The 25,611-nt window shown below is 36.4% G+C and overlaps 1 protein-coding gene across 1 annotated transcript; it reads right to left on the reverse strand.

Annotated features, from left to right (window-relative positions):
• Nucleotides 1–22,368: 22,368 nt before the first annotated feature.
• LOC134626688 (uncharacterized) lies at nt 22,369–24,055 on the reverse strand. Its single transcript, XM_063472645.1, has 4 exons — nt 23,723–24,055; nt 23,433–23,600; nt 23,105–23,200; nt 22,369–22,656 (listed from the first exon to the last, which is right to left on the reverse strand). Exons 1-4 carry the CDS (start codon nt 24,053–24,055, stop codon nt 22,369–22,371), a joined length of 885 nt encoding a protein of 294 aa, XP_063328715.1.
• Between the last annotated feature and the right edge of the window lie 1,556 nt (nt 24,056–25,611).

The following is a 25,611-nucleotide window of genomic DNA, read 5'->3' on the forward strand; positions in this document are numbered from 1 at the left end:
CTGAAAACATCAAGGGTACTTTATACTAGAGATGGACCGATCCGATATTAAGTATCGGTATCGGTCCGATACTGACCTAAATTACTGGATCGGATATCGGCGAGAAATTAAAAAATGTAATCCGATCCATTAAATATCAAAAAAGCACCTCACAAAACTTGCGACACGACGTAACTCGGCTTGTAACCGTAGCACGTCGAAGCAGTGTGCTCACGTGATAGAGCGGCTGTGTTTAGCGGCTGTGCTAGCCTCGCTAGCAATCCAGCATTTCATCTCCGAGGAAGTTATCCCAGAGAGAAGTAAAGCAAGTGTGTAAGTTCATCTCTGAATGTTTGTAAAGCGTACCTACGTTAAGCTTAACAACCGATATATGGAGCCTCTTCTCTCTCCCTCTCCTGCTGCTACTTCAATCGTGAAACTGCTTAATGATCAGCTGATCGGCTTTTCTGTCGCGAGTCCGTCTCTCTTCTTTGTTTTTGGCCCACTTTGCACCAGAAAGAGGAAACCAGCGGCTGAACAACAGCAGCACGTTTAACCTTGATAAGCTGTTGTTAGAATTTATTTAATATTACTTTCTAGACCAGGATCCTTTTCTACGTAGCTGACGGCTGGTAACTGTGCAGGGGCGGATCTAGCAAAGTTTAGCCAGGGGGGCCGATAGGGCATTAACAGGGAAAAGGGGGGCACAAAGACATACTTATCTTTCTTATTCTCATTTAAAATGTCTAGCTTTTAATAAATAATTATCTGAATCTTACAACCAAAGTTTTAATCTGATGTAAAATGTATAGAAGTCCATTACTGTATATAGTAACTGTTAAGTCTAATATACCCTAGTAAGCTATAGTACTTTTTCCTTTGGGAAAGTACCATCTGTGCAGTCTGCAATTCTGTAGAAGAAAGATGTTGAATATATTTAATTATTCTTGAAAAATAATTTATTTCTGTGCATTTTTTTCACACTGCATCAAATTAAAGTTGATTACGTCGATTAAGCATCATGAGGTGGAGGGTGGGGGTGGTTCCCTTTTTTTTTTTTTTGCTGGGAGTTTGCAACCCTATTAGTTAGGTTGCTTAATATTTCTGCTAAGTACTCTTTAAAATACCAGAATAGGAAGGATGGAGTAGGTTTAAGTTTATTAGATTGATCAGTATTGCTGAACTATGAAATATTTTGGGTGCAGTGTATTTTTTACATACAGGTATAACAGAATAGCTTTAGTGTTGTTGTTTATTTAAACTTGAGTATGAACTTATACAAAATGCAGCAAGATATTAAAAAAAAACAGTTTTATTGATTAAAAAACACACTATATCGGATTAATATCGGTATCGGCAGATATCCAAATTTATGATATCGGTATCGGACATAAAAAAGTAGTATCGTGCCATCTCTACTTTATACAAATGAAAAATGACAAACCAAAGTTTACATACTACACAATCTTGTTTGTTAGCACTACACCTGCACAAATACATTTCTCATTTATTATCTCCAGTAAAAACATCAAAATAAATGTAGACAATAACCTTAGTCTACATGGAGGTCCATTGAATTGTTTATCTTTTAATAAACATCTTCCATTAGGATTTCTATTATTTGTGAATGCACAAGAAATTATCAATTGTTTTAAAAATAAATCTTTTAATTTTGACATTATTAGTTTCGAGCAAGAACAGAGTAAATTCAGTCGTTCAGTTATTGTAAATGCTGCCTTTAAAAAAAGAAACACGGTTGGATGACTGATGACAATAATGAAGCTGATGTGATTTCCAGGTACGTGATCCCTTTTCCAGACAGAATAATAGAATCTATCCAAACTCAATGCGTCTCGAGTTACCAATCTTCTCGTGACAACATGTTGTCATCACCTGTCAGGTCTCTTATTTTTTGGCAGCTTCCACACAGCCTGGATCAGACAGCCTGCATGGAAAGGACTATTAGTTATATAGGGTGTTATATATTTGTTAGATTGGTTGAACTTATTGCTTAAAAGTAATGCGATGGACATGGAGTTGAGTCAGAGGGCATCCAGTGGTTTCCAATGGTTTTCTTTTGGGCAGCATTTTTCCTGTCTAGCCTTCCTGTTCTCAGACTCATTTCTTAGTTTTACTAAACAGGAAGTGAATATGTTAAATATTATGTGCAGCTCTATGTTTTTCTTTGTCTGACAACTGCAAACAGAGAAAACAACAAAAGGTTTGTCCACAAAAATCTCCAAATTATGTTTAAGTAAAGCTAAAGTATAGTGTATTTCCATTTGTATTTGATATATAGTAAATAAGAAAGTAAAACAATGTTTAAATAAATGTTGCAGTTAAAACCTTCTGCAGAAACAGTCTTTTGTATCGGAAACAAAGTGAATCACTTGAGGTGAATAAATGGTCAACAGCCTTTTCCATGAACCAGAGTTAGTGCAACAAGTATGATTTATATGTTTGATTCTATGTAAACTTTGCTTCCTTGCTCCTCAGCCATAAAACTCATTTTATTTGTGTGGAGATTGCAGAATACCAGTCTCAACCTATATCATGTTTTCTGGAGCTCTGCTGCTGCTGCTGCTGTTGTTAGCTGGAGTCTCTCTGGATTTCTCACAATCACTAGTTTACTTTTGCTAGGAAACTTTGATAATTTATTATGAAATATACTTTTTGATTAACCGATGTCAAACATTCACGGATAGCCAGCATCCAATATTGTGCAGCCAGGGAAACACCTGACCATCACCTGTCAGGTTTCTTATTCTCTCGGCAGCTACCCAACAGCTACCCATCTGTTGGAGAAGATAACAGACAACTCTGGGTAGTTTGTAGTACTGTATCATGGATTACAAGACAAGACTGCTGCTTTCAGTTATTTGGTGGGCAGGTGAAGATATCCCCTGATCTTGTTTTAACATGCTTTTATTTTTGGGGAATAATTCATTATTTATTTATTTTGTTTATTTATTTTCTCTTACTAGGTGTTGATGGTCAGACTCTGACAGAATCTGAACCAGTGGTTAAAAGACCTGGAGAATCTCACAGATTGACCTGCACAGCATCTGGATTCACATTTAGTAGCTATAGAATGGCCTGGGTCAGACAGGTTCCTGGAAAAGGACCGGAGTGGATTGCTTATATCAGCACTTCAGATTATAGTTATTCTACATCTTATTCCCAGTCAGTCCAGGGTAGATTCACCATCTCCAGAGATGATTCCAGCAGTAAACTCCATCAGCAGATAAACAGCTTGAAGACTGAGGACACAGCAGTTTATTACTGTGCCCGACAGACACAGTGAGAGAAAGCAATAGAAATGCCATACAAAAACTTCTTCCTCTCTTTCCCAACACCAGGGAATATTTGGTAAACTCAGGGCTTTTTCCCTACATTTTTAAACATTCATTGTAAAAAATATCATCATTAAGTAGTAACACAGTGTCTCTTGCCCAGTGTAAATACACAAAATGTATTTATGCATAAATTATTTATAATACACAATATTCAAACCAAGTGTTTTTTTTTCTTTTTATATAACTCTGCTAGATGTACAAAGGCTAGAATATATATAAAAAAAATTATAACAATCAAACAAACAAATAAGCACTGCAAGCCTTCAAACATCAAACCAATCTAAGTAAATGGAGGGAACAATAACACACAAATCACTGGGACTTATTGCATACAAAGAAAAAAAAAAAAAACAAGAACATGTCATGCATTTATAGTGCTGCATTCAGCGGTTGAAGTTGGACATAAAGACCAAATTAAACATTTCTATCAGATCAGGAAATATAAAAAAGCACAGAAACTGTTTCTGTGCAGTTTGTCACACAGTGTGTCTCCTAGCTAAAGGTTACAGCTGCTGTATTTCCCAGAGAGAGAAAATAATGAGAATTGTGTTTCTCTCAGTCAATTCAGCACAGAAGTGAAAACTCACAGTGGACTTTCCCAATAACACAAACGTAAAACACATCAGTTAACGCATTAACTGATTGTTATGTTGCTGCAAATGTACAATCTGGCTGTGAAGTAGCAGGAAACAAAACAAACAAACAGACACAAATAAATAAATAAATAAAAACCTCTTTATTGTGTCCTTGACTCCTTTCAATGCTTATAAAGACAGCAAACAAAAGAAAAAAAAAATGTCTCACAATTCAACTGTTAACAAAGAGATGTAGGCATGAACACAGACTGAAATGCACAGCCTCTGGATTCATATTCAGCAGCTACACTATGGTCTGTGTCAGACAGGCTGCTGGAAAAGGACAGGAATGGATTGGTGTATTAGACACTTTGGGTTATCCTACTACTCCAGACAAGAATCCAGCAGTAAAGTTTATCTACAGATGAACAGTTTGAAGACCGTGTTTCCCTCTGAGAAAAAAAAGACCTAGCAGAAGAGTGAAGATGTCACGTATCCTATCTGGTAGTCCAACCAGTTGCAATATTGGCTGAATATGACAGAGAGGAGGAAGAGCTGTCGAGCGGATTGGGTATATGAGCACAGGCCATCTTCAAAAATGTCATTTTGTAATTTGAATTCGGAGTGCTAATATTATTTTGTAATATTAATTAATTTTAATATTTTGTTAAAAGTTACAAAAGCCCTTTAATGACAAAGCACTGATTCCAAGGACCATATGACAACATATATACACACTGCAACGTAAACAGGTCTGTGAGACACAACATACAGTATGCTCACACTCACACACGTGTTTGAATCTGAAAACTATGGAAAAATTCACCATAATGTAATACTAAGCTTTTCTTACTGTCTGTATTGTAATTAATATTTCTCGTTAAAATTTCACTGAGAGAAACAGAAATGCACTTTTATCTGAGTGTAATGATAGTAATTAATCTCAGGTATAAAGAGCAATTATAACATACAATAATGAAATGTTTACAGTGAGAAGCTGCATAAAAAAATCAACCATTTATAGCTGGTACCTGTAACCTAATATAGCTGTTGTGTCTGTAGAACAAGAGCATTACAAAAAAAAAAAAGAAAGAAAGAAAAAAAAACAGAAAAAAAAACTGTGAGGAGGAGTCAATACAAAACCTGGATGTCTTAAACCTACTTTAGCTGCAGAGGGGTTGACAGAGACAACTGCTCACACAGTTTAACATGATGGCCATAAAAACAGGAATGCTTCTTTTTATTGCTTTATGGGCAGGTGAGACCTTTCACTCATGTTGAATCAAATTTGTCTTTCAAGAATAAACAATTTACAGCATGTAACTATTGTTCTATTCTGACAGGTGTTGATGGCCAGACTCTGACAGAATCTGAACCAGTGGTTAAAAGACCTGGAGAATCCCACAGATTGACCTGTGCAGCATCTGGATTCACATTCAAGTTTTTTTTTCTTTTTAGATAATTTAATCAAAAATCAAACCAATCTGAGCTTAAATGGAGGGGAAAATAACACTTAAAATAAAATACAAAATATGAGTAACTGTATTCCGTTACAGTTACTGTGGTATTCAGAATATAGTTACTTTGTTGAAATAAATTGATTGCACGGTGGTCTTTTCCTGTTTCATATGTTAGGCTATGGCCTCTCTATTCTTGGTAATTCCACGCCGGTGGAAACCAAACAAAACACGCATTAAGAGGCTTTAATGCCTGTGTCTCAATCTCGCGGCCCATGTCACCTCTACCTCTATGCCCGCATAATTATTATTCAAAGAATTATTTAATATTAAGGCAATAGGCAGAGTGTTACAGGCATAGCCCTAAAGAATGTAGCCTCATGGGCAGTGTAGTCCGTGCTGCACGGAGAATGTTGGGACTGCCCCTCTCGTTATGTGTGTGAGTGTGAGGGAAGGAGAAACAGGAGAGTCAAAAAGTACGAGTTGTCACCGACCAGAAACAGGAGATGGAAGCATGTAAATATAATAATAACCACTGCAGCCCAAAAGAGTGCCTGACGAGCCCAGTTGTAAGCTATTAAGACTCAACTGTACACTGTGTTTGTGTTTTCCTCCAAAGTAGGAGCAGCCTTTCAACGCCTCCCTCTTGCTAGCAAAATTGACCCAGACAGTAAAGCTAGTTTTCGGCTACTAGCCCGACATGGAACCCGAAGTATTAGCTAGAGGACCCTTTACTACGGTTTGGAGCTGTGGACCTGGCCGAGGTAACAAGAGAGTGCAAACAAAAAGAAAACATTTTTCACTAGCAGTCAAAAACTAATGTGTATACTTATGTCTGCATTTTTATTTTGTTAAATATGAACAAAATGATAGCAGAAGTGCTGCCATGTGTCTGGCCAAAAGAGAGTAACAATTTGTTTATTTAGTAGTTCAATGAAAAGCTTCAGTTAAGAGTGAGAAAAAATTGTGTTCACCTTTGCAGTTTTGTCTTGCTATACAATATTTGAAATTACAAACAAACAAACAAATAAAATACCACATTTTAGGAAATATTTGTGGGTGTTTTCTTGTTTGTTTGGTCTTTTGTTCGTACTACTTGAACACTAAAGTGACCCTCCAATGAGATGTTAGTGACAGTAGTGGCCCACAGTTTGAGACCCCTGCTCTAATGTAAGCATCCTGTTAATGTCCTGCTGTCAGCTGCAAGTAAGTTCTTTTTTTAAAAAACTAACGTTAGCCTACTGCACCTACCTTGTTTTAGCTGTGGTCACTACCCTGGTTATGTGCCACTTCAGTATCTTCGATGTACTATTGCTGTGCAATTTATTACTATTACTGAAGGCTGCATTAACAACCTGCTAGCTGCAAATAATCATGTGCAGTTCTGAAAGTCTACAAAAAGAAAGCTTATTACTGATACAGAAATGGTTTTTGATACGAGATCACAGCGACAAAGTGCAGCCTTACCTAATGTCCACCCTACTGTTACTCATTTTATATTAAGATTTAAAAATCTAGTTAGTATTGGTATGCAAGTACCGTTCAGTATTAGTAATAAATCACACAGCAATAGTGCACTCGGGTAGTTGTACAATGCATGACAATATATTAAGTAATCCAAAGTATTCAGAATAGGTTACTCTCATTGAGTAACTTAACAGAATGTGTTACAAAATACATTTTGGGGCATGTATTCTGTAATTTGTAGTGGAATACATTTTAAAATTGACCTTCTCAACATTGTGGGCAGGTGAGACCTTTCACCGATGTTGAATCAAATTTGTCATTCAAGAATAAATAATTTACAACATGTAACTATTGTTTTCTTTCAACAAGTGTTGATGGTCAGACTCTGACAGAATCTGAACCAGTGGTTAAAAGGCCTAAAGAATAACACACACTGACATGTACAGGCTCTGGATTCACATTCAGACAAAGCCACAGTGTCTGGTGCTGGTTGAGCAGTTGTACAAAATCCTACTCCACTTATTTTTATTATTTTGATAAATCCCACGGAAGAAGTGTCTTTATGTTTAGTTCCTCTTGCTTTAATTAAACTTTGAAAAACAGTGAAACAGATCAACATTGTCCACCAACCCTAAAACACATAAATTAAATTGCTGTTTGCATTTAAAAGCAACATACCAGTGTGGTTATTCCACGAATATGACCCACCTAAAGCAAAATCAAATGAAAAGTAAAACATGTTATAAGACTGTAAAAATTTTTGTTTCTCACTAAGCAAAAGCAAAGTGAGTTCGTTGTCAGTGTTTCCTGTTAGGAGGAGTCTATGCAAAACTTAGGCACTGTCTCTCTTTTTTAATGAGCACAGAGGATGGTAGAGAACAAAAAACAACATGTTGGACTACAGGACAGGACTGCTGCTTTTAGCTCTCTGCTGGGCAGGTGAAGATTTTCACTGATCTCAATGTTGATATGCATTGTTTCTGTTTGTGACACAAATTAATTCAGGTGATTTTTTAAACTATCTTCCCAGGTGTTGATGGACAGACTCTGACACAATCTGAACCAGACCTAATTAAAAGACCTGGAGAATCTCACAGATTGACCTGCACAGCCTCTGGATTCACATTCAGAGACTACTGGATGGTTTGGGTCAGACAGGCTCCTGGAAAAGGACCGGAGTGGATTGCTCTTATACGCATTTCAACTCAGAGCTACGCTACATCTTACTCCCAGTCAGTCCAGGGTAGATTCACCATCTCCAGAGATGATTCCAGCAGTAAACTTTATCTACAGATGAACAGTTTGAAGACTGAGGACACAGCAGTTTATTACTGTGCCCGAGAGACACAGTGAGAGAAAGCAATAGAAATGCCATACAAAAACTACTTCCTCCATTTCCCAACACCAGGGAATATTTGGTAAACTCAGGGCATTTTTCCCTACATTTTTAAACATTCATGGTAACAGTTTCATTATTAGTAATACAATATCTCTTGCCCAGTGTCACCTTGTTTGAATTTAGGGTCCGAATGTACACCAACAATTTTGTTGTATCGTTAAGTTAGCAAAAGTCACTGATGAAATGAAACCAGATAAATTGACCAGTTTAGAGAAGCTCCCATTAAACTGACATTAGCTTCATCATCAAAACAGTTTGGCATGCCCATGAAAAGACTTACACCCCATTAAAAGACAATATAAACACAATTTCCAACAATGAAGAAAATGTAAAAATTAATAAAACATACACTGTCTTTATCACTTATAGTATAGATTACTGATAACTATGTCACTATCTAAATACTTCTAAACGATCAATCAACAAGTTATTACAGCATTTCATCATGTACAGTTATGATGAAGACATTCACAAAGTTATGGATGAAGATGTCAGTGTCACGGATCATTCTACATTTGCAAAGTTATGGTGTGGTTTCAGAAGAGCTTGTCTGTAACTATTATTTGATTTCAGTGAATCAGCTGGTTGGGGTGGAGGGAAATGTACTGTTTGAAACTTTGACACTGAATAATAATCTTAAAGGTGAACAAAAATCAGTAACTCCTGGGATAGACATCTGATTATCTGGGCATATGATGCTGATTTGTTTTTTCTCTTACCTCACAGCCACTATTCCAGTAGACATGTCTGTTCGAATATTAAACAATAATCTGCAGGCTGAGGTGAGGCCATCACCTCTTGAGTAATAAGATCAAAAATATGAATCTAAATAAAATAAGATATATATTTTTTTTCAAAAATAACATATATTACTATTACTTGGTATTTGTTCTGTCCTCACTAGATGTTGGCTTGACTTCGATTATCCAGTTCGGCAGACAGTGAACAGAATGAGACAAAGAGAATGCTTTCAACCCAGATTCTTCCTTACTTCTGTATGCATCTCCAGTTTACAATGGCATGTTACTCTGAGTTTTCTATACATGGTATCCTTTATCCATTTTCCTCTCTGTCTCTTCTTTCTCTTTTTTATGAAACTAAATAAACACAAAACAGATCATTATCTTCTCATTCACTGAGCATACATAATGTATTAGTTGAGAGATTTAAGGACACCCAGCAACAACATAAAACGTAAAGTTGTCTAAATAAACATAGCGTCTGTCTCAATATGCGTACTTGTGCGTACTTGCGTCATCAGTCGGAGACAAAGTACTGTCCCAATTCAAATTACGCATCAACCCGAGAACTCGAAAAATTCCCTGATGTGTTCTCGCTCTGCCCGTTTTATCGAGCATGCATCGGTGGTGACTTGTGTGGACTTGGTACAGCTAAATATCCCAGAATGCCAGAAACATCATTTAAACAAGTGTAACACTTACACTAACGTGTAACATTGGATTCAACCTATACAACCGTCAACACACAAGAGGTTTATAAAATATTGGTAGATGTCATTCAATGTCTTCCATCGAGAGACACACGACGCAACTGACTATCGGGTATCCGGCAGCAAACGTCTCTGCAGGACAATCGGGGGAGGGGGGGGCATTTGTAAGATAGTGAGATGGCATTTGAAACAAACAGTTTAGTTTAATGCAATGTAACAATATTTATTTCTCACTAAGCAAAAGTAAAGTGAGTTTCGTTTCAGTGTTTCCTGTTAGGAGGAGTCTATGCAAAACTTAGGCACTGTCTCTCTTTTTTAATGAGCACAGAGGATGGTAGAGAACAAAAAACAACATGTTGGACTACAGGACAGGACTGCTGCTTTTAGCTCTCTGCTGGGCAGGTGAAGATTTTCACTGATCTCAGTGTTGATATGCATTGTTTCTGTTTGTGACACAATTTAATTCAGGTGATTTTTAAAAAATATCTTACCAGGTGTTGATGGTCAGACTCTGACACAATCTGAACCAGTGGTTAAAAGACCTGGAGAATCTCACAGATTGACCTGCACAGCCTCTGGATTCACATTCAGCAGCTATGAGATGGTTTGGGTCAGACAGGCTACCGGAAAAGGACCGGAGTGGATTGCTTTTATAAGCACTTCAACTTATAGTTATGCTACGTATTATTCCCAGTCAGTCCAGGGTAGATTCACCATCTCCAGAGATGATTCCAGCAGTAAACTCTATCTGCAGATGAACAGTTTGAAGACTGAGGACACAGCAGTTTATTACTGTGCCCGAGAGACACAGTGAGACACAGCAATAGAAATGCCATACAAAAACTACTTCCTCTATTTCCCAACACCAGGGAATATTTGGTAAACCCGGGGCCTTTTTCCAACATTTTTAAACATTCATGGTAACAATTTCATCATAATTAGTAATACAATATCTCTTGCCCAGTGTCACCTTGTTTGAATTTAGGGTCCGAATGTACACCAACAATGTTGTGGTATCGTTAAGTTAGCAAAAGTCAGTGAACAAATTAAACCAGATATGTCGACAAGTTTACAGAAGGTACCATTAAACTCACATGAGCCTCATCATCAAAACAGGGAGAGTTTGCCCATTAAAAGACAATATAAACACAAATTCCAACACATTAAAAAGAATAATACTCTTTATAAATATATGATATATACTCTTTAAAAATCAATACAGCATACAGTGTCATTATCACTTACAATAGAGGTTACTGATAAGTATGTCACTATCTAAACATGTATAAACGACATCAACAAATTATTACAGCATTTCAACAATGGGCTGCCATTATTAGATATGATGGTGGCAGCACTTACTATTCTCAGTCAGACCAAGGCCAGTTTACCATCTCCAGAGACAACAACAAGCAGCAGCTGTATCTGCAGATGAACAGTCTGAAAACTGAAGATTCTGCTGTTTGTTATTGTGCTCAAAAGCTACAGTTACTGAAACTGTTCAAAAGCTGTACAAAATCCTGCCTTACTCACTGTTAGGCCAGTAATATTATCAAGGTTATGTTATGTCGTAATTCTTCTCTTCTTATTTCCCTTTTTCATCAGATACATTAATAGAAATTTGATTACCAACTAAAATTGAATAGTGATCCTAACTGGATGACCAATCCTGGACTCATAACTCTCCATTTAATTACAGACAGAAAAAGTCTGATCATCACTGTCTAAAATTTAAATATAAAAATATAATTTCTGTAGCTGGATGATTGTGATTGTGATTTTCTTTTTCTGGTACATGGATATTGACTGTCTACTTCAATTCCACTTCCATTATATTGTTTCTCTAAGGAGGAGCTGATGCAAAACTTGTATTATTTATTTTTGCTAATAATAATAATAATTTAAAAATAGTATAAAAAAGTAATTTATAGACTATCCTAAATTTATAGACCATACCCAATGTGGTTAGAATTATTTTTAAAAAATCATTTTGTATTTTTTAAATTGATTTTTTGGTCATTTGATCCTTTATTTAAGCAGTAAACCAGTCCAGGTTAGACTTAAGAGTTTTTAAAAAGTAAAAGAACTTTAGGAGGCAACAAATACATCGGTGAAATGTGATAATGATTATAAGGAAATTGATAAATTATTGCACAGTTCTGGTGGAGGGTCATCAGTTTTCGATCTTTTCTTTCTAAGGTATGGAAATGTATCTATGTTTGTTTTCCACTTATTGTTAAATTAAAAGCAGTGTAACAATCAGTAACTTGTTTTTATTGCTATTACAATTCAATGATCAATCAAAAAAATATGCTTTGTGCATTTTCCAAGCATGTTAACAGTGATGCTTCACGTGACTGACTCTATGCAAACTCTTTGACTTCCTCTGTTATTCAGCTATAAAAACTTGACTGCACACCACAGAGTAGAGTGCATGAATGCCACTTTTATCAAAAATAATATTTTCCTTACCTTTGTTAATTCTCTTAGCAGTTGAATGTGAGTGTAATTCTGTCAGAATATGCTGTTTTATTTTTGTATTTTATTTTATGTTTTTTATCTTGTAATTTGCAAAATGTTCACAAAATATTTTATTTCCCAACAGGTGTGATGTGTGAACAGCTGACACAGCCAGCCTCTCTGACTGTCAGGTCTCTTATTCTATGAGCAGCTATTGGACTCACTGGATCAGACAGCCTGCAGAAAAAGGGCTGGAGTGGACTGGACGAGCATGTGATGGATGTACATCAGAATACAAAGATTCACTCAAAACCAAGTTCAAAAATTAGGTTTCAGCCAAAAATAAATAACAGAATAAGTGTGTCAGATAGCTCAATGTCATCATAAGCGTTTTTCTCCAACTCTGAAACACTGGTAGCTGAAATAAAAAGAGATTAATTAATTACTGCTAATGTTGTTAAAATAAATACTTTTTCTAAGGAATGTATTAAAAGTAGAAAGTGGGTTTTATCATGCAAAAATATACTATAACCGTGCTTTAAGGGTAAGGAGTAATTCTGACAGAGGGTCTCTTAGTTTCCATTTGTTTTAATTATGGTTATGCAATGTCAATTTATTGAATATGTTTTTCATTATTTCTAGTGAATTCTCTTCAAACAGCATAATCAGCACTTTGGTTCATTTTGGTTTATTAAATGCTGAAATGAAATGCAGTCTTACCACCAGTGACTTGTTTTACTGCTGTTACAATTACAATTTTTTGTACAGTCTCTGAAGCAACTCTTTCTTTTTTCAACAGGTGTGAGGTGTGAACAGCTGACACAGCCAGCCTCTTTGACTGTGCAGACAAGTCAACCTCTGACCATCACCTGTCAGGTCTCTTATTCTGTGAGAAACTATTGAACTCACTGGGTCAGACAGCCTGTAGGAAAAGTAATGGAATGGATTGGAGAAGCACGTGCTGGACACACAACATTCTACAAAGATTCACTCAGAAACAAGTTCAGTATTTCCACAGACTCTTCCAGCAACACAGTTACTTTAACAGGACAGAATGTGCAGCTTGAAGACACAGTTGTGTTACTGTGCCCGAGAGCCACACACTGTAACACAAAGCATCAGTAGACCTGAACAAGAACTCTTCAGTGTTGTAGCATGAAACCACCACAGAAGAAGCTTACAGACCATTGTTGCTTTCAAATGCCAGTTCACGTTTAAACAGATATAGTATACGATGAAATGATAATAAAAATGAATGATACTAAAAAAAGATCAAAATGTTTTTTATCATAATTATTGTAAAGCCCTTAAATGTTAATTGTCTTGCTTTGTCATTTTGAAAAAGAAAACACTTTACATTTGGATAAAGACATTGAACGTTAAAAACAAAAAAACAAAAAACAGCAATTGTTTGGTTTCTCCGGGATTGCACAGTTTATACTGAATATATTACGAAATGGTGTAACACTAATCATGTTCACTTTCAGGACATCAAATACTTTTATTCTAACAGATGCTGCATGTCATTCCAGTCTCAAGGACTCTGCAATATTGATTTCCGTTAATAAATATTCTGTTTTAGGTGGATGTCTGTGTGGTGACAGTTTCACCCCTTTTGGTTGGAAAAATCTTTAATTTGCGCTCAAATGGAGTCCTTTAAAACATTAACTCACACATGGAAAAATGCCATCTGTCATAAGGACCCAAACACATAACACCACGTAGTAGCGTATAATCCACATTCCAAACATTTAGGCTAAAGATGGGTAACAGCCATAAACAGACTATTGGAAAACTCAGAAGACACAACTGCCAAGAGCAGCTAACTGACCAAGTCTCTGCTACTGAGCTGGACAAGACTGGTTAGCGAGACTGTTTGAATACACCAGCTGACTGGAGCCTTTCTGTGTCGAGTTTGCATGTTGTTGCTGTGCTTGTGTGAGCTCTCTCCAGGTACTTTGGCTTCCTGCCACAATCCAAATTAGGTACTCTATGTTGGCTGTATCTATGTTTGGCATGTAATAGAGTGGATGTCTTAATTTGTGCGTAGTGTCCAAATAGCTAGAAGTAAGAAGTTGTGTAACTCAGTTTTTGAATACCAAATTCCTCCTGTAGAGGGGGGTCTATGCAAAGTTTTGCTTCCTTATAAACACGTCTTTGCCAATTCTCATTTAATTCATGAGAGAAAATCTTAAGAACATTTTTACCAATTTACACATTTTGATTATAAAGTTCTAAAAATAATGGGATATATCATTTACTTGAATTTATTCTTTATTGTTTGTCTCAAAGGTAAGAAAGGGATTCATTCTTTAAAACGGTGAAAAAGTCTGATTCATGAAGATCATGTTGTTGTTTTTTTCTGTTTTTGTTTGTTTTGCTTACAGGAGTTTGGAGTGAGATCAAACTGGAACAGTCTCCCTCTGAGGAGAAAGGATTTGGAGAGAGAGTGAAAATGTCATGTACCCTTTCTGGTTATACCCTGACAAATAATGATATTCACTGGATACGACAGAGACCAGGAAGAGCTCTGGAATGGATTGGGTATATGAGCACAGGCTATAATTCTCCTCGCTATGGCAGTTCTTTTCAACATCGTTTCATCATGACTGAAGAAGACTCCAGCAGCAGACAGTACCTTGACATCAACAGCTTGACAGCAGAAGATTCTGCTGTTTACTTTTGTGCTCGACAAAGCACAATGATGTAAGACACTGGAGCAGCTGCACAAAAACCTCACCATATACTAATATCAAGTAGCAATATAACCCTGATCATTATTTCATTCTCCTGCTGAAAGAGAACTTTCATACATATTGTAAAATGGAAAATAAAGATACTGAAGACTGAGTTGTTCCTGGTGTGTTCATTGGAGTGTAAATATTAGGTACAAAGGACTTTGCTTGCATGAAACATGGTGTTTACAGTGCTTTGAGTGTTCAAGTAGTGTAGAAAAGTACTAAATAAGAACCAGTCCATTTACCACTACTTGTTGACATAAAACAGAAGAAATAATGTTTGAATTCCAACCTGAATACATAATAAATTAATCAAAAGTCTCAAAAGAAATCCATTTCTATTCTGTCTCTTCTGTGAGAGGTCCGTGCAAAATTTGACACTTCACACTATCTCACACATCATCATCTAACTATATCATCATCTTAGTAATACAATTAAAGACATCACAGGAGTCTATTTCTAAAATGTTTCTCTATAGGTGTGAAGTAGCAGAAACAAACATACTTAAAGGGCAGTTACAGCATTACCTAGGTAAAATTTCAAATATGTCACACAGACAGTTTCATCCTTGTTTCTATTAAGTCACTATAATGACACTTAAAGTGATAAACACTGATCTTGATGAAATGGCATTGACCCTGGACTCATTTAAAAGTTGATTTAAACATGCATATTTACTTTTTACATCCTTACTTATACTTCCCACAAAGAACTGAGTCTTTATATAAAAAAACTAGGCAGAGTATAAACTGATTTTATATTAATTTGTGCAGTGATTAGATATATGACAGCAAGTATATAATAATATTAATTTAATAATAAGACAATTTGCTGAATACCCTGTCTCTTTAATGCAATAGAGAAGTGACACTAGCAGTCCTTTTTACGTCATTGTTTGACTTATAATTTAAATGTAACTCTTCAACGGGCAACAGTTGGACCCTAATGAATGCTTTATGCATTTATATGCAAACTTACTAACTTCATCTGTTACTCAGCTATAAAAGCTTTACATCAGACTGTAGCATGGAGTTCACACTATGTCACCTTCATCAAAAAACATGTTTTCTGTTGCTCTCTTACTGTTCTTAGCCACTTCATGTGAGTCTCTTTAGACGGGTAACATTCAGCGGATTTTGTTCTGTGATATAACCTGTCATTTGTCACAAAACATTTTCTCTTTTAACAGGTGTGAAGTGTGAACAGCTGACACAACCAGCCTCAGAGACTGTGCAGCCAGGTCAACGTCTGACCATCACCTGTCAGGTCTCTTATTCTGTTAGTGGCTACTACACAGCTTGGATCAGACAGCATGCAGGGAAAGGACTGGAATGGATTGGAATGGCAGCAACTGGATCTACAACACGCTACAAAGATTCACTTAAAAGCAAGTTCAGTATTTCCACAGACTCTTCCAGTAAAACAGTGACTTTAACTGGACAGAATCTGCAGCCTGAAGACACTGCTGTGTATTACTGTGCCAGAATGCCACAGTAACACAAACAATCAGCAGCTCTGTACAAAAACCCGTCAGAGCCTCAACATGTAAATCCACCAGAGGAGGCGCCCTCAGACCACTTATGAACGGAGGGGCAGTCTGAATGGAAAAAAATGTGGGTAGAAATAATAATGTAGAAATAATAATACTAATATGAAACATTGTGCAAAAAAACTAATGTTTTTTCATCACCTCACAACATTCATGAAGATCTCTGTTTACTTTCTGGCCTGCATTCCTGGGTGTCTGGGCTGGTAGTCACTTCTTGTCATCACTACAGCTTTTCCACTCAGTCAAACTCATTTATATTGTCATTACTCTGGTCCATTAATTTTCTTCATTGCCCTTTGCATGTCAATATGCCTTCATTTATTTTACTTTAAACTCAATGTATTCTGTCATTCTGCCTTCTTAGACTCTTATTTTTGTGACTCTTTGCCCCCATACTTAAACTCAAGAGTCTTGTTCAAGTCTCCATCTGCGTCATCTTTACCATGATTAGCAAATAGACTCAGCAGGTTCTGTTTCACACCATTTCTGCTACATTAGGTCTTTGCTTCAATCCTTTTAAAATAATTGCCCCTTACTTAATACAGTAATCCCAATGAGATATCATAATTTTAGCTACTTTGTGCTTTGTTGTTCCTTCACATCACTACTAATATTGATAAGATAAACACAAGACACTAAATCTGCGAATATGTTTTGATAGTATGGTGTTCACCCCTCCAGCAGAGTCGCAGAGACACTCCTATTGAATTTAAGGGGAGATACAATTGAAACAGCATTAGGTATGTGAATACTGGCTGCAGAAAGAGAAAAACAAGAATAGCAAGAATAGAAGAGGAAAAAACATAAATTAAAAGCAAACAAATAAATAATAAAAATGGTTGAGATAAGGTGGTTGAACAGTTATGTAGGCTGACATAGAAATAACTCAAAATGGAGTGACAGGAAAACCTGCTTATAAAATATGTCTTTAAGAGGGATTCAAAAGATGAAAGGGAGCTAACTGATCTGATCTCCCTGGGGGGAATATTCCAATGAGTGGGTGTCCTGACAGGAAAAAAGAAGAAAAAAAACAGATCACCCCTGGTTCTCAGTCAAGATTGTGGGATGACCGGAAGCACCTTGGGTGAGGACCTCAGGTCTAACTAGTGATATAGGTATAAAGAGATCTAAAAGAAGCCCTTAGATGCATAAACAGGTTAAAAATGACCCAGTGAGGTCGGTTTCTTGCAATATCTAATAAATATAAAGTTGTTATCATTTCATGTTCCAGCTATTCCTCAAAAAAACATGTTTTTGATATCGTGGCCCTGACATTTTTAACGTACCTGTTATATATTTTACAAAATTGTAGTTTTGGGTAGTGTATCACCACTCAAACCGTCTACATTCATTTCCTGTGGAATTTCATGGGAATCATCAGTGTCACTGTCACACATATATATTTATTTACCATAAAGAGTGTCACCCCTTATTTTCACCCACAAAATTATTTTAAAGTCTGTCTGTAATTCTTAAATGCATTCAGTTCATGTCACAGGGTGTTCACCAAAAGCCTTGGAGCCCTATATTGTAAGGACCTAAAGGCAACACAGTATAACTCAGTGAATAGTGACAGAATAACTTGAAGTCAGTTTTCTCATCAGACTGAAGATCTCATCAACGAAGATCTACGATTTTTGCTTCATGCAGAAGTACAAACACTAATGTGTCCCAAATCTCAAACACTCTAACACAATCTTTTAAAAGAGTCTGTTTTAGTGTGAAAATAACATTTTTAACAACAAAATTTTATGCCACAACAGTAATTACTAGTACATTTTAGAAACATTTATCAGTAGGAAAAAGGTCAGAAGAAAGGTCTTGTCAATATAAGACTGAACTTTGCTTAAATACACATATTTTCCTGGTGTTGCAAATAGTTCAACATTTAAATACAGTTTTGTCTCAATATTATCTCATTATCCTAATTTCACTTTTCACTATTAAAGCTAATACGTTGTGCCCCAAGCATAACTCATCTAATTCAACATTCAGTATTCAAATAATTTTATTTTCAATTTGCTACATGTACAGGACGCAGTGGAGAATTGAAATACTGTTTCTCTCTCACATTATTTTTAGGAAGAATTAAGAAAGATAAAGGACACTGCAGGGAAATATATAAAAGTCAAACCTATGTACAATAGTGCAGTCATGCAAGATAGAAATCCAAGTAAATAAAAGGAGAGCATGGTGTGTGTTGTACATTGACAGTAGTGCAGTGACCAACAGCAGCAGGTATGTGGTGCAAATGGTTGCAGTTTCATAGACAATTAAAGATATGATTGTAGCCCAGTGGCTCTGGTCCATCTTTCCCAAAGGGAGAACTTTGTGAGGAGGAGTCAAAAATCAAATGCAAAACTAAAATCTTCTACCTCTACTTATGAGACTGAAAAGTGGATGAGAGTGAACAGATGACAAACAACTTACATAATGTATTACAGGACAGGGCTGCTGCTTTTAACTGTCTGCCTGGCAGGTGAAAACATCAACTGACATCTGTTATATAAAACTTGGTTGAGATATGGTATATAATTTCTTTTCTTTTGTGTCTTCACAGGTGTCGATGGTCAGACTCTGACAGAATCTGAACCAGCAGTTAAAAGGCCTGGAGAATCCCACAGACTGACCTGTACAGCCTCTGGATTCACATTCAGCAGCTACTATATGGCCTGGGTCAGACAGGCTCCTGGAAAAGCACTGGAGTGGATTGCAAGAATTACCAACAGTGGTAGCAGCACATGGTACTCTCAGTCAGTTCAAGGTCGGTTCACCATCTCCAGAGACAACAACAGACAGCAGCTGTATCTGCAGATGAACAGTCTGAAGACTGAAGATTCTGCTGTTTATTATTGTGCTCGAGAGGCACGCTGACTGAGGTTGTTGTAGCAGCTGTACAAAATCATTCAGTAGTCCACTCTAGCTTGGTGCAGACCATATATACATGTTAAAATAAATTTTACCTTTAACATAATTTTGACAGTGTTTTATCCAATCCTGTTATATTTTATCTTATGCTTAATTTATTTTAATGTACACCTTTTATTATTTTTGGTTCAAAATGTATTTAAAAATGGTTACAATTGAACATATTCTTTGTCATATTTCAAGTCTTTGGTTTTTCTTTTTTTAATGGTTATTTTAACAGTCTGTTCTCCTTTTTTTTTTTTTTTTTTTTTGTATATACCACCATCCATGTCAACACATTCTTTTCTATTCTGTTGAAGGTTTGTCCCATTTGTGGTTTGTCTTCTTTCCATGTGCTTCACTTTCTTTCTCTTCATGCTTCTTCTCTATGCAAACTAAGTGCAACTCTGCTGATGATGATGGTGGCAGCTTGATTCTTTTTAGTTACTTTGGATTTAACTTTTAAATATCTTAAAAGTTTATTTTGTGACCCAGAAAGAGTAATAAGAGTAATATTAAAACTAAGTAGCTGCCGCTATTGGTGGAAACTGGGATATGGTGGGACACAAAGGATACACCCGACCCATCCTTCAAATGTGGAGAAAAGGAGGACGCATTTTTTGACTGCATTTGGAGGAGTCTGGACAGCCTTCGTTGCGGCGCTGTGATGCGCAAATGTACCAGTTGATCTGGTAGTGACAGGCAGCTGAACCAAATATGGAAGATGATAAACGCACATTGGCCCTCTCGATGGGAAATTTGAGTATTAAAAAAAATAACAAGATGGAACAGTCGACCGACATAAAGTATTATGCACATTGTGCAAGAAGGAATTTTCTTTTCACCGAAGCACTTCCAGCTTAAAATATCACATTGACGCGAAGCATACGTTAGCCAGGGATGCTGCTAGCACTTTGGCTAGTGCGTCACCCAGCTTGCAACAAACTACTCACGGAGCATCGGGGACTCAGTAAGTCTATCTCTGAAATATTGACTCACACAATTGCCAAGTGTGCAACAAACTGCAGACCTTTGATATCGTTGAGAACACACGCTTTAGATAGCTTTGGTTCCTAGTTTCAAGGACTTGAAGTGCCTCCCCAAGAGTGACAGAGAGAGAGTGGATAAATGTTTACAGAGTTTTTTCTTAACACGAATGTTCAAGATGTTCAATAAACATGTTAAGTGCATATATTTTCCCTTTTTTTCGAGTCTGTTTGCTCATGCAAAATAAAATGCAATTAATAAAGAATAAAAATGAATGATATTTAATCATGATTAATCAAAATTAATCCACAGTAACCCTGTGATGAATCTGATTAAACATTTTAATTGCTTGACAGCACTAATATATATTATAGATTAGTGTATACTTACCTATTAGTAGGTTTATAGGTTTTTTTAAAAAGTAGTATTCCACAGGAGAGAACCTTTGCTAACATTGAAGAAAACTATTCAAATTCTCTTTGAATTTAAGCATACATTCATTCTGTTTATTCTGCATTTATTTATTACATTGCATAAATGTCAGTTACAAGCTTAAATATAAAGTTGAAAAAATATAATCGCAACCAGGCTATTGATCAAGTAATTGCGATTAATCGTGATTAACTACAGAAAATTGTAAGATTAATTAGTTATGTTTTATTATCTATTGACAGCACTAAAATAAATATAACAAATACTTTCTCAAATTGTTCCAAATAAATGTATATGTAAAGTTCTATACATGCCAAGGCTCAATGATAATAACAATAATAATGTTTCTAAGGTGCATTATAAAAGATGAACTGAGCTACACTTTTTCTTTTGGTATAAAACTACTAAATTCTCTTTCATGAAAATGTGTGGGAGCCCCAACTTCATTGGATTACAATTTATTCATAATCTGCATCTGTTTTCTGTATGTGTGTGTGTTCTTCAAAGCTGCAATGCACTGAACTATCTGTGCCTTGTACAACAAAACAATGTTGAAGTTAAATATATGATACCAAACAACTCTTAAATGTGCTGACGTACACTGTAAACCCGAATAAGTTACCAGAACTCAAAAAAATTGAGGCAATCGATTGCCTCAATTTTTTTGAGTTGATCAACTTAAAAGTCAAATTTTTCCAGAACATAAAAGTTTGGATTACATGGTACTTGTATCTTTTGAGAACGGTCAACTCAAATATGTGCAGTTAATATGACTTACAGTTTCAAGTTTACAAATTCAAAGGAATAAGTTCACAGAACTTATAAAAAATAAGTACACAACCACAACATTTTTATGTTAACAAAACTCAAATGTTTTAGTTTGTGTTGTCATTATTTTAAGTACACATTAGTCAAATATGTTGACTACTTGATACTTAAAAACATGTGACCCAAAACTTAAAATTTTTGAGGCAATTGATTGCCTCAATTAAAATGAGTATCGGTAACTTAATATACAAAAGTCATAAACATCTGCCATTGAACAGTATCTTGCCTGCTCCCTTTTAGCACATTATGTTGAAATTAAATACTTTTTTTTTTTTAATTAAATAAATTAAAAATAATTAACAAAAACATTTATAAATTAAAATAAGTAGACCAAAAATTGTTTAGTCAGGAAAACTGTCAGAGTAATAAAAAAATAATGCCAAATAATAATAAATAATATCAAAATGTGCCTTTGGCTCTCTGGCTAATATCTGAATAAGGCAACAGGGCAGCAAGTTGAGTGAATTACAATGCTATTTGTTTTACATTAACCAGTATCAAACAGTGAAATTTAGGTCATCTTGCGCAGCCCACAATGTAAAATAGTATTACGAAAAACATTAAAACATACAAAACATTAGTGTTGCTTTGCATTATGTTAATGAGAACAAAGGCACGTTGTATAGTTTGGACCTATTGGCTGAACACCTGTAGAGTAATGCAATAACGTTTTGAGGCATCATTTAGATAAAAGGAGAGAACTTTGGACTAGCCTTTTATAATGCTTCACCCTGCATCCTTCTTTCAGATGAGTTCCTACATAACCAAGTCATTCTTGAGGGTCTATAACCTGGGTGACGGTTTACCACTTTCTAGACCAAGTAAAATCTTTTGAGTAAATTCTAAAGTGTTGGTCAGGGCTTTGGGGTAGCTGAGGTGAAGTGCATAGATCAGTCCAAACATTACCAGGAAGGCTTCGCCAAATCTGGGGAGACTGACCACGGCATCACTTTCAATGACGACAGAGATTTTCACAGGTTGGTAGTGAACTGGACTTGTCGTGTCATGGTCACTGATGACAGTGAAGAGGGCCACTTCAACACCATCAAGCTCCAACTCATCAGATTCGTCCTGAATGAATGAAAAAGAGATACTAATCACAATCTAACCCAAGAAATACAACAGACGACATATAATTTCTCATTTTACCAACTCCCGTTGAGATCCAATACCTCTTTTACAAGGGAGACCTGGGTCTCACTGTAAGAGGTGAAAAACAGAAGATCCATGTTCTGCACACATAAATCAGCTAATTCACCAGATAATCAAGTGGTGTGAGATAGACTGAAACTAAGCTAAAGGAAATACACAGGAAAATGTTTTACTAAACATCTTATCACTTTCAACAAAACACCAATTCAGTTCATTCGTAGTGAGGAGACAGAAAAGACCATACATGGAAACCGTATGGGTAGACTAAACAAAGGTAAGTCCAAACAGTGCATCAAAATACATGTTTGTACTTTGATGCACTGTTTATATACACAGTAGTATCTGTTAGATACTTAAGGACACTCACAGTGCAGGTTCTGAAAAATCCAGAGACATCCTCACGCAGATAGACAGGAAGGGCGTGGAGAACGGTAGTGCGCTTGGTGTGGATATCATGGATGTCCTATTGCCAGATAAAAACAGAATTGTATATACTGGTGAGTTTACTGAACAACAACAACAACAGTCAAATAAGAACATGTCCACAAATAACCTGTTCACATCTTTAATACAGTCAGACAAATAGCAAACACAAAGTGGACTAATAGCAAAATTCAAAAAGCTCATTTAAATCATTGAACCTGTCCAATGTTCCACTGGTTCAACCTATGAAATGTGTAACAATCTATTATTACCTGTTCATCGTGAATTCTTAGAATTTCAGCCAGGGCATCTGCTGTCTTCCCAGTTTTTGATGCCTTCTGTCTGAATAAGGTCATCAGTCGAGGAAGATGGCGGTCAAGTTCAGCGTAGAATGTATTGGGCAGGTTCTGATTTGTAATCCGCTGAAACTCTGCATACAACTACAGCAGAAGGACAATACAGTTCAATTTAAAGAATCTCGCACACCTTTATAAAGCAGCAAAAAGCTGCCACATGAGTAAGAATTACAATTTTCATTTTAAAGAGAGCTGATCCATATTACCTCAGACTCCATTTTTAGAGCAGGCCAGAGGTCCAAGAGCTCCTTCACTGGTGGGCAGGACATCACTATGGTTTGTCTGCGCAGGGGAAATGTGGTCTCCATCAACTTTCTAATGAGGGGCAGGTTCTTCTCAGCCTTCTTGACTTCTTCAACAATTGCTTGCCTCAACTGGTCAAGGCTTGAAGGATCCTTTCCTTGGGGAAAGTTTGGTAGGAAGTTGACTTCTGCTCGCTTGGGTCTGTTAATATTGGAATGTGAAGGTTCATTATCAGAATTACTTCTACTTCTTTTTCCAGCATTAACAGTGACCTCCTGACATCCAGCCCGTCTCATCTTGGTCCTATAATTGCCCATCATTTGTGCTATACCTACAATCCTTATATGGACATGTCACTGTTTCATGATTTTTCAAATGCTCTCTGAGATGACTGAAAAGGCCTGTTTCAGAAAAGGGTTGCTGAAATGTGCATAAAGGGCATTTAAATAACACAGGCCTCTGACTCTGCTCTGCACAACTGCTAAGTTGTGCTGTATGATATCTTGACAAATGAGTACTCAGTGCATTAAGTGTCTGAAATGTACAAATGCAATCAGTGTAGAGGCATGGAAGAGGGCTGATTCGGGAATAGTGGCTGTGCTGCAGCCTGTAGTATCTAAATAACTGTATTCTGGAGGGAGCTGCGCACAACTTACACTGCCAGATCATGTTGGAAACAAAACAGAACTCCTTATACTTACAACTTAATATAACAGTTAAGTTATATTAATAAGTGATAAATAATAACAATAAGTGAATTACTATTAGCTCACAAAGACATGGTCATGGACTACAGCTAACACTGCTTTAAAATGGCAACCTGTTTTCCTCAAAACAATTTGTTTTATATAAGAATCTATAGGTGGAAAATAGCATAAGTAAAGCTGGTTTAGTAGTTAGTTTAACATATTTTTAAGACAACTCGAGAGAGAGCGAGAGCGAGAGAGGTGATTGGTAGAAGAATTCACAAACAAAATGAATTACCTGGTATCTTTATCACATCCCCAGTTCTCTTCCTTGACTCTGTCTTAATTCTTGAAGCTGGAACAGAGAGATCCAAAGGCATAAACTGATGAACAATTAAAAAGCATCCAAACGGTGACAAATTATAAATACTTCCATTTATAATTTTTCCCTGTTAATAATCTTTTCATTTAATCCCCAAAGTGTGAATGCATCTCTAGTCAAGATACTAAAGCCATCGAGTAAATATTACAATACTGAAGACAAGCAGCAGCACTTGAACTTTAACGGCATGGTTAAATAAACAACAACGCCATTTCTACAAACTAAAGCCTTACTGATGAGAGGTTCCCCCAAACATATGTTATTTGAAATTATTTAATGTGCATACACAGTTAATGTCAAAAATGTCAGGCTCCTCATCACTGCTTCTCTCTCCGAACGATTCTGGTTGTTTTGATTGACAGGTTTGTTTTTTAGGACCTTAGTGATCCAAGCGTGCCAATCGGTTGGCAGAAGTTGATTGACAAGTGATTCCACTAATTAGGCAAAGTGAGAGGAGACGATGCGTGCGCCGTGCTCTTTCATTGGCCCTCTAACTCTGGATTGTGAACAACGTGGCTCGTCAGAGCAGGTGTATTAGAAGGATGAGTTTCCCGATCATTCTACGGCGTAAAGTGACTGATATATATAAAAAACACCTATCGAGACCGTTGCTCAAACGCCTAATACACCTGCACCACTTATTCGCACATATAGTTTAAAATATAGCGTTTCGAACAAGAAAACGGCTTGAAAGCACTCTCACTGCAGACAGGTATCTCCGCTGTGTAACTGCAGGGACAACAGGCTTGTTTGGACCCAACTATTCTGAGTCATGAGAGGGGGT

Source organism: Pelmatolapia mariae, linkage group LG4 (genome assembly GCF_036321145.2).
Source record: "Pelmatolapia mariae isolate MD_Pm_ZW linkage group LG4, Pm_UMD_F_2, whole genome shotgun sequence".
Classification (NCBI taxonomy): domain Eukaryota; kingdom Metazoa; phylum Chordata; class Actinopteri; order Cichliformes; family Cichlidae; genus Pelmatolapia; species Pelmatolapia mariae.